Source organism: Erythrolamprus reginae, chromosome 10 (genome assembly GCF_031021105.1).
Source record: "Erythrolamprus reginae isolate rEryReg1 chromosome 10, rEryReg1.hap1, whole genome shotgun sequence".
Taxonomy (NCBI): Eukaryota; Metazoa; Chordata; class Lepidosauria; order Squamata; family Dipsadidae; genus Erythrolamprus; species Erythrolamprus reginae.
In genome coordinates this window covers 4,483,647-4,493,512 of record NC_091959.1, presented here as the reverse complement: position 1 = coordinate 4,493,512, position 9,866 = coordinate 4,483,647, and the positions used below count along the sequence as shown (strand labels likewise).

The following is a 9,866-nucleotide window of genomic DNA, read 5'->3' as shown; positions in this document are numbered from 1 at the left end:
TATCTATCTATCATCTATCTATCATCTATCTATCATCTATCTATCTATCTATCTATCTATCTATCTATCTATCTATCTATCTATCTATCTATCTATTTATCATCTATCTATCTATCTATCTATCATCTATCTATCTATCTATCTATCTATCTATCTATCTATCTATTTATCATCTATCTATCTATCTATCATCTATCTATCTATCTATCTATCTATCTATCTATCTATCTATCTATCTATCTATCTCACATTTCTCCCTCCCTTTCTCTCTTGATTAGTTTAACAATCAATTCCCTATGAGAGTGATAGCAAACATTTTTTTCCCTTGGGTGCCAAAATAATGTGCATATGCCGTGGTGGCGCAGCAGGTAGAGTGCTGCAGTGCATGCCACTGAAGCTGACTGTAGATCTGCAGGTCAGCGGTTCAAATCTCACCACTGGCTCAAGGTTGACTCAGCCTTCCATCCTTCCAAGGTGGGTCAAATGAGGACCCGAATTGTGGGGGCAATAGGCTGGCTCTGTTCAAAAGTGCTATTGCTAACATGTTGTAAGCCGCCTTGAATCTAAGGCATAAAAACCAATCAAATAAATAAATAAATAAATATGCGTTATCGTGCACGGCGAGTGCCCACACCCATAATTCAATGCCTGGGGAGAAAAAAGGGTGAAAAGAGCTTCCCCTGCTGCTCTGGAGGCTGGAAATGGCCTGTTTCCCAACTTCTGGTGGGCCCAGTAGACTAGTGTTTCACCCTCCCCAGGCTTCAAAGGCTTCCCTGGAGCTGAGAGAGGGTAAAAACGTCCTCCCCCATCCTCCTGGAGGCTCTCTGGAAGCTAAAAACGCCCTCCCAAAGCTTCTATGGCAATGCAAACCAGAATCAGCTGGCCGGCACAGACACACATGTTGGAGCTGCGCTAGGGCAGTGGCTCATGTACCAGCAGATATGGCTCCGAGTGCCACCTGTGGCACCCATGCCATAAGTTCACCGTCACTGCCCTATAACATCTCATTGTTTGCAGTATGCCAGTCTCTAAAAGATCAGACCATGGCATCGGACCAGAATACCTCTGGGACCGCCTTCTGCCGCACAAATCCCAGCGACCGGTTAGGTCCCGCAGAGTTGGCCTTCTCCGGGTCCCATCGACTAAACCAGTGTTTTTCAACCAGTGTGCCGTGGCACACTAGTGTGCTGCGAGACATGGTCAGGTGTGCCGCGAAGCTCAGAGAGAAAGAAAGCAAGAGAGAGAGAAAGCAAGAGAGAAAGGAAGCGAGCGAGAGAGAGAAAGAATAAGAGAGAAAGAAAGCAAGAAAGAGAGAGAGAGAACAAGAGAAAGAAAGCAAGAGAGAGAGAGAACAAGAGAAAGAAAGCAAGAGAGAGAGAGAAAGAGGGAGAAAGAAAGCAAGAGAGAGAAAGACATAGAGGGACGTAGGGAGGGAGAGAGAAAGAGAGCAAAAGAGAGGAAGGAAGGAAGAGAAAGGGATGGAGAGAGAGAAAGAAAGAGGAAGGAAGGGAGAGAAAGAGGGAGGGAGAAAGAAATAGAGCGAAGGGGAGGAAGAGAGAGAGATAATTTTTTTGTCCAAACTTTTTTTAGCCTCCCCCTGCCGGCTCCATGTGCCCCAGGGTTTTGTAAATATAAAAAATGTGCCACGGCTCAAAAAAGGTTGAAAATCACTGGACTAAACAATGTCGTTTGGCGGGACCCTCAAATACGGAAGTCAAGATCATTGCCTCCCCAAATCGCACATGCTCAGCATGGGTTGGAGGATCCCTTTTAGCGTCTCTTCCCCAGTTTCAACAAATGTATATCAGCAAAGAGGAGTATGAGGAATGTGGCCCAGCTCTTGTGCGCTGGAAGTGCTTTTGAGGGTGGAGAGTTGGGGAGAGCACGAAATGTTCACTTCTTTCTAGGATGGGGGTGGTGGTTAACAGAAAATAATTGAGAAGTCCTGGTTTAATGTCAGCATCCCGATAGACATCCGAGAAATAAACCACAGTCCAAGCCTTGACCTTCTTCCAAGTTCCAAGGGGACACAATCTGAAGTTAGTTGGGGGAAAGATCAAAAGCAACATGAGAAAATATTATTTTACTGAAAGAGTAGTAGATCCTTGGAACAAACTTCCAGCAGACGTGGTAGATAAATCCACAGTAACTGAATTTAAACATGCCTGGGATAAACATATATCCATCCTAAGATAAAATACAGAAAATAGTATAAGGGCAGACTAGATGGACCATGAGGTCTTTTTCTGCTGTCAGACTTCTATGTTTCTATGTTTCTAAGTTCCAATTTATTAACCGATCCATGGGGGATATGAACGGTGGTCAACCTGATAATATTCCACCCAGGTTAAGGTTCATCCTTTGTCCCCACACTCACAAGTTCATCACCTGGACCACTTTGGTGGTCTGAATGTCCACAGCCCTCCCCTGTACTTCTGCTGGTGCTAAACAAAGGATGACCTTGAATCTCCTGCAAGGAATTTGTTGTGGCTAGTATCTTCCCTTTTTCATGCATCCCCCCCCCCCCAATTCCTAGAAGTACTATTCTACTTATGGCAGGCCAAAGTCTCTAACTCAAAACAATGTCTTTGACCTGATATATTGTTGATAAAGGCTCCTATTTAACCTTATCTGGCTAGTCTATAGTTGTTGTCCTCATGAAATAGCTATATATTAATGACATTTACTTATCGCACAAGCGTATAGGGTCAAAGTACAGGATCAAAGGGCAAAATGAGAAGGAAACAGATAAATACCAGTGGAGGGAAATAAAAAAATCAAAAGAAAGGCTTTAATCCTTGCTGAGACAATTGTGGAAATAATTGCCAAGCTAACCAACCTGTCTTGGGGTAAGTATGGACTTGATTTAAACCACAACTTTCCTTAAATGTTCTGCGCATCTTTTGTTTTGAATGAGGTTGCTAGTAGTGGATGGAGAGAAGGTGAACAATAACAGGAAGTTGGATGAAAAGACCAAGAACTCATAAATTTCCTTTGCACAATACTGGAAGCAAAAAAAGTTTCCCCTGGATGAAGTGGTGATTAGTAAGATTGTACAATGTGCTGAAATTTTTATTTTATTTTATTTGTTTTGTCAATTAAGTATTGGTGATATACAAAGATATAATAATATTTATATGCATGATACTAGTAAAAGAGAAGCATTAGGACAGGGGACGGAAGGCACTCTGGTCACTGGGGTACTGAAATGGATAGGATGGTGATGGAATTAAAAGCAAAATAGGAATCAGATTATTGTAGAATTTGGACTAGATTTTACAACTGGCTACAAATTAGGAATTGAAGTAAAAAACAGGGGGGAAACCCTAAAAACCTGAATGATAAAATATTCATGTATATATGAAACTATAGGTTAAATTACTAATGGCAAAAAACATGTACCAACTTAAATGGTGAAGTAGGAAAGTATATATATTTTGACACAAAATAATGTAGAATATATTGTATACTTCATATGTGTATATGTTTTGTATTTGTTCAATTTGATTTTTGTCTTATTTTTTACATCCATTTATTTTTCTTTGTTGGTTTTTTTTGTGCATTTGTATTTTGTATTTGTATTTTTTTAACGTTGGAAAATTAATAAAAACTATTTTAAAAAAAGAAATTAGAAAGAAACCAGAAACATTCCTCCTCGGAATATTAGATCAAAACATAGAAAAACAATGCCATTATATTATATTACACATTCTCACACCAGCAAGAATCATCTTGGCACCATACTGGAAATGAGGGGTATCAAATCAAATCAAATCAAATCAAATCAAATCAAATCAAATCAAATCATTAAATAAATCTCAATGTCTCTACCTGGTTCTCTCCTAGGTTTACCTACCAATGGCCAACCAACAGATGGTAGCACTTGTGGTGGACAATGGCACCAGAAACTGCAGAGCAGGAGTTGCGGGAGAGGACCTGCCCAGAACGGTACTTCCTCCCGTCATTGGAAGGCCCAAGACGCAGAGTCCAGCGGAGGACACCGACAGAAAGGCCTACTATGTGGGAAGTGATGCTCAGAGCAGGAGGGACATCTTGACCTTGAAGTCCCCCATTGAAAACGGCTTTATTAGAAACTGGGATGACATGGAGAAAATCTGGCACCATGTTTTCCACAACGAGTTGCAGGTGGCCCCGGAGGAACGTCCAGTCTTGCTAACCGAGCGTCCCCTGAACATTAAGAGCCATCGGGAGAAGATGACCCAGATTATGTTCGAGAGCTTCCATGTGTCAGCTTTCTACTTGGCCACCCAAGCCGTTCTCTCCCTCTACGCTTCCGGCCGCACCACTGGAGTAGTTCTGGATATAAAGAGCAACGGGATGGACCTTGTCCCTGTCTACGAAGGTTATGCTGTCGGTCCTGCTATCGTCCGCATGGACATGGGCAGCGAAGACCTGACCGACTTCCTTCTGCGGATGCTGAATGAAAGAGGCTACAAGATCAACCCAGAAGAGAGGGAGGTGGTGGAGGACATCAAGGAGAAGTTTTGCTACGTGGCCTCGGACTTTGAGAAAGAAATGGCCACCGCTACGCCCTCCTCTTTGGAGAAGAAGTATGAGCTACCCGACGGGCAAGTGATCACTATTGACACCGAGCGTTTCAGGTGTCCCGAGGGCCTCTTCCAACCAGGACACTTGGGTCAACAACATTGTGGAATCCATGAGACCGTCTTTAGTGCCGTGATGAAGTGTGACCAGGATCGCCGCAGCGCAATGTTTAAAAATGTTGTGCTCGCTGGCGGCACCTCTATGTTCCCTGGCTTTGTCGAAAGGTTGCAGCCAGAAATGACGGCACTTGTATCCTCAAACACGGAGGTCAAGATCATTGCCCCCCCAAATCGCACATGCTCAGCGTGGGTTGGAGGATCCCTTTTAGCATCTCTTCCCCAGTTTCAACAAATATATATCAGCAAAGAGGAGTATGAGGAATGTGGCCCAGTTCTTGTGCGCCAGAAGTGCTATTGAGGGTTTTGGGGGTGTTGGTTTTTTTGCTGCTTCTGTTCAGTAGCCACACATCGAAGAAGTAGTAGAAGTAGTAGTAGTAGAAGCAGTAGAAGTAGAAGTAGTAGTACCGGTAGTAGTAGAAGCAGTAGAAGTAGTAGTAGTAGAAGCAGTAGAAGCAGTAGAAGCAGTAGAAGTAGTAGTAGTAGAAGTAGTAGAAGCAGTAGAAGTAGTAGAAGTAGTAGTATTAGAAGCAGTAGAAGTAGTAGAAGTAGTAGTAGTAGAAGCAGTAGAAGTAGAAGTAGTAGAAGCAGTAGAAGTAGAAGTAGAAGTAGTAGTATTAGAAGCAGTAGAAGTAGTAAAAGTAGTAGTAGTAGAAGAAGTAGTAGAAGTAGAAATAGTAGAAGTAGTAGAAGCAGTAGAAGTAGAAGTAATAGAAGTAGTAGTAGAAGCAGTAGAAGAAGTAGTAGTAGTAGAAGCAGTAGAAGTAGTAGAAGCAGTAGAAGTAGAAATAGTAGAAGTAGTAGTAGTAGAAGCAGTATAACAGAATAACCAGGTTGGAAGGCACCTTGGAGGTCTTCTAGTCCAACCCCCATGCAGCTTCTTCCCCTGTAGGTTAGCGCCCCAAATAGCATCTGAGAAATAAATCAGATTCCATTCCAGTTCTGGCAGTCAAGGTTCTATTTATTAACAGAGCTATGTTAGACACGCCATCTTCATTCTGGTACTGACGTCCTTCCCAGTATCCGCCCAGGTTAAGGTTAAGCGGGAAAATTGCAACTATGTCAAGCTGAGCCTGTTGCTGGCGGAAGATCATATAAGTAGTTAGAGACACCCACACTTTCTCTCACAATTAGACGCCTTGTGGTTAGTTAGTATTGTAGAGTTTAGCCTCTTTGCAGAAGAGCAATAAACTGCTAATTTAACCAGTTTGCAGTCCGAGCATTTATTACACTGACGAGGAGGAGGTCGAACCTCCACTAAAGCTTCTTGAATTCCAGCCATGGCTACCCCCTCAATAGTGAAGCCGCCATAGTTTTTCGATTCTGGAGAAAAGAGGGCGAAAAGAGCTTCCCCTGCTGCTCTGGAGGCTGGAAATGGCCTGTTTCCCAACTTCTGGTGGGCCCAGTAGACTAGTGTTTTGCCCTCCCCAGGCTCCAAAGGCTTCCTTGGAGCTGAGAGAGGGTAAAAACGTCCTCCCCCATCCTCCTGGAGGCTAAAAACGCCCTCCCAAAGCTTCTATGGCAATGCAAACCAGAACCAGCTGCCTGGCACACTCATGCATGTTGGAGCTGCGCTAGGACATTGGCTCATGTGCCAGCAGAAATGGCTCCGAGTGCCACCTGTAGCACCCGTGCCATAGGTTGGCCATCACTGCCCTATATCATCTCATTGTTTGCAGTATGCCAGTCTCTGAAACTGAGTAAAAACCAGGAAATGCTCTTGAAATACGGAAAATTCGTATATACAGAAGGAGTTTTGGAAGACATGCAAAATTGCTCATAGTTTCCAGTTTAACCTTATTTGGTTAGACTGCAGTTGTCCTCCTCACAAAACAGCTGTGGTTTAATGACATTTACATATGGCGTAAGCCGCCTATATTCACAGCCATTCACAGGTGTATAAGATCAAAGGGCAAAACGAGCAGCAAACTGATAAATACCAGTGGGGAAAAAGTCAAAGGGAAGGAAAGGATTTGACCCTTGCTGAGATAATTGTGGGATTAATTGCCGAGCTAACCACCCTGTCTTGGGGTAAGTATGGACTTGATTTAAACCAACATTTTCACTAAATGTTCTGCCCATTTTGGTTTGAATGGAGTTGCTAGTAGTGGATTGAGAAAAGGTGAGTGATAACAGGAAGTTAAATGAAATGAGCCAGAAACAAAAACAGGGAACTAAGAAAAGATATTAAGTCAAATGGGAAACGGAGACAAAACGGAACCGAGAACTGAATGAAGCTGAGAGAAGACTTTGTAGCCCGATTAATGTCCCCCTAAAATAGGAGGTTGTTTAGGGAAACTCTTTTTAATGGCCATCTGGAAGATTTTTCAGCTTCAACCGCAACAACACAAGAGCACGCAACAGATTCAAACTTAATACGAACTGCTCCAAACGTGACTGTAAAAAATATGATTTCAACAATCGAGTTGTCGAAGCATGGAACTCATTGCCGGACTCAATTGTGTCAACCCCTAACCCCCAACATTTCTCCCTTAGACTCTCCACGATTGACCTCTCCAGATTCCTAAGAGGCCAGTAAGGGGCGTACATAAGTGCACTGGTGTGCCTTTCGTCCCCTGTCCAATTGTCTTTCCTTTCTCTCACTTATCATATATATTTTCTTTCTTTCATATATCCTCTCCTCTAAGTTCACTTTACCCTTATATATATTAATACATGTCTATTTTTTCCCCTATGTATTTGTGTATTGGACAAATGAATAAATAAATAAATAAAAATAAACATACGCCCTTGCGGGATTCTGTCCTATATTTCTGTGTTTTTCACCTCAGCTGTTTTACTCACCGGCACTTCAATGGTAAGTTTTCAACGTACGTTTTAGCGCTTAAAATGGGTGATTTTTGAACATGTGTGCGAAGCTAATTTCAACGTACGTTTTAGCGCTTAAAATGGGTGATTTTTGAACATGTGTGCGAAGCTAATCGGTGGTTCGACTGATTGAATCCCACCACTGTGCAGAACCTAGAGAGATAGTAAGTGTGTCCTTAATGTCCCTGCCTGGTTCTCTCCTAGGTTTACCTACCAATGGCCAACCAAGAGATGGTAGCGCTTGTGGTGGACAATGGCACCAGAAACTGCAGAGCAGGAGTTGCCGGAGAGGACCTGCCCAGAACGGTAGTTTCTCCCATCATTGGGAGGCCCAAGATGCAGAGCGCAGCAGAAGACACTGACAGAAAGGCCTACTATGTGGGAAGTGATGCTCAGAGCGGAAGGGACATCCTGACCTTGAAGTACCCCACTGAACATGGCTATATTAGCAACTGGGATGACATGGAGAAAATCTGGCACCATGTTTTCCACAACGAGTTGCAGGTGGCCCCGGAGGAACGTCCAGTCTTGCTAACCGAGCGTCCCGTGAACTTAGAAAGCGACCGGGAGAAGATGACCCAGATTATGTTCGAGAGTTTCAACGTATCATCCTTCTACTTGGCCATCCAAGCCGCTCTCTCCCTCTACGCTTCCGGACGCACCACTGGAGTAGCTCTGGATGTAAAGAACAACTGGATGGATCTTTTCCCCGTCTATGAAGGCCATCTTGTCCGCTCTGCTCGGTTCTCCCTGGACCTGGGCGGCGAAAACCTGACCGACTCCCTTCTGCGGATGCTGAATGAAAGAGGCTACCAGATCAACCCAAAAGAGAGGGAGGTGGTGGAGGACATTAAGGAGAAGTTTTGCTTCGTGGTCTCGGACTTTGAGAAAGAAATGACCACCGCTACACCCTCCTCTTTGGAGAAGAAGTATGAGCTACCCGACGGGCAAGTGATCACTATCGACACCGAGCGTTTCAGGTGCCCTGAAGGCCTCTTCAATCCCGCATTTGTAGGTAAAGAATGTTGTGGTATCCATGAAGCTGTCTTTACTGCCGCAATGAAGTGTGGCCTGGATCTCCGCACAACAATGTTTAAAAATATTGTGCTGGCAGGCGGCAGCTCCATGTTTCCTGGCTTCGTTGAAAGGTTGCAGCCGGAGGTGGTGGCAGTGGCTCCCTCAAAGGCAGAAGTCAAGATCTTTGCTCCCACAAATCGCACATGCTCAGCGTGGGTTGGAGGATCCCTTTTAGCGTCTCTTCCTCACTTTCCACAAATGTGTATCAGCAAGGCGGAATATGAAGAATGTGGCCCAGCTATTGTACGCCGGAAGTGTGCAAGCTTATGAAGGTTTTTGGGGTGTTGGGATTTTTTGCTGCTTCTGTTCCAGTAGCTACATGTCAATGTAGTAGAAGAAGCAGAGTAACAGAATCACTACTACTATCCTATGCATGTTTGACAAATAAATAAAATAAATTTGATTGGACACACAAGGAATTTATCTCGGTGCATATTGATTTACTATTTATTTGATTATTTGATTTGATTTCAGTGTACATAAAAGAAGATACATTCATCAAGAATCATACGGTACAGCACTTAATGATAGTCTGGGTACAAATTCTTAATAATAAGAACAACAACAACAATAGATTTGGAAGGGACCTTGGAACAACGATAAATTCTGGGTACAAATTCTTAATAATAAGAACAACAACAACAATAGAGTTGGAAGGGACCTAGGCCAGTGATTTTCAATCTTTCTTGAGCCGCGGCACATTTTTTACATTTACGAAACCCTGGGGCACATTGAGCGGGGGGGGGGGGGCTGCTAAAAAAAGTTTGGACAAAAAAATTATCTCTCTCTCTCTTCCTCCCTTTTGCTCTATTTCTCTCTCCCTCTTTCTTTCTCTCTCTATCCCTCTTTCTTTCTCTTCCTTCCTCTCTTTTTTGCTCTCTTTCTCTCTCTCCCTTCCTCCCTCCCTCTGTCTTTCTCTCTCTCTCCTTCCCTCCCTCTCTTTCTCTCTGTTGCTCTCTCTTTCTCTCTTGCTTTTTCTTGTTCTCTTTCTCTCTCTCTCTTGCTTTCTCTCTCTTCTTCTATTTCTCGCTCGCTCGCTCGCTCACTCTTTCTCTCTCTTTCTCTCTCTCTCTTACTTTCTTTCTCTCTCTGAGCTTCGCGGCACTCCTGACCATGTCTCGCGGCACACTAGTGTGCCGTGGCATACTGGTGGAAAAACACTGCTCTAGGCCAACCACCTGTTTAGGCAGGAAACCCTACACTACTTCAGACAGATGGTTATCCAACATCTTCTTAAAAACTTCCAGTGGAGTGTTTACAACTTCCGGAGGCAAGCTG

General features: G+C 43.7%; 2 protein-coding genes across 7 annotated transcripts; both read left to right on the top strand.

Moving 5' to 3' along the window:
* The first annotated feature begins 3,853 nt into the window (after nt 1-3,853).
* LOC139173261 (actin, cytoplasmic type 5-like) lies at nt 3,854-4,983 on the top strand. Of its 6 annotated transcripts, none has more exons than XM_070762912.1 (2): nt 3,854-3,990; nt 4,111-4,983. In XM_070762912.1, the coding sequence occupies exons 1-2, from the start codon at nt 3,859-3,861 to the stop codon at nt 4,981-4,983; spliced, it is 1,005 nt and encodes a 334-aa protein (XP_070619013.1). In that variant the 5' UTR covers nt 3,854-3,858. The 6 variants fall into 6 exon arrangements, with proteins under 6 accessions (XP_070619013.1, XP_070619012.1, XP_070619011.1 ...); XM_070762911.1 differs by having other exon boundaries at nt 3,854-4,091; nt 4,197-4,983; XM_070762910.1 differs by having other exon boundaries at nt 3,854-4,125; nt 4,225-4,983.
* A 1,640-nt stretch (nt 4,984-6,623) lies between these two features.
* LOC139172827 (actin, cytoplasmic type 5-like) lies at nt 6,624-9,007 on the top strand. Its single transcript, XM_070762068.1, has 2 exons — nt 6,624-6,713; nt 7,716-9,007. Exon 2 carries the CDS (start codon nt 7,728-7,730, stop codon nt 8,856-8,858), a length of 1,131 nt encoding a protein of 376 aa, XP_070618169.1. The 5' UTR covers nt 6,624-6,713; nt 7,716-7,727; the 3' UTR covers nt 8,859-9,007.
* The last annotated feature ends 859 nt before the right edge of the window (nt 9,008-9,866 follow it).

Bases quoted from the DNA above. Each gene is read 5' to 3' on its own strand.
- LOC139173261 (XM_070762908.1), top strand. From the start codon at position 3,859: ATGGCCAACCAACAGATGGTAGCACTTGTGGTGGACAATGGCACCAGA.
- LOC139172827 (XM_070762068.1), top strand. From the start codon at position 7,728: ATGGCCAACCAAGAGATGGTAGCGCTTGTGGTGGACAATGGCACCAGA.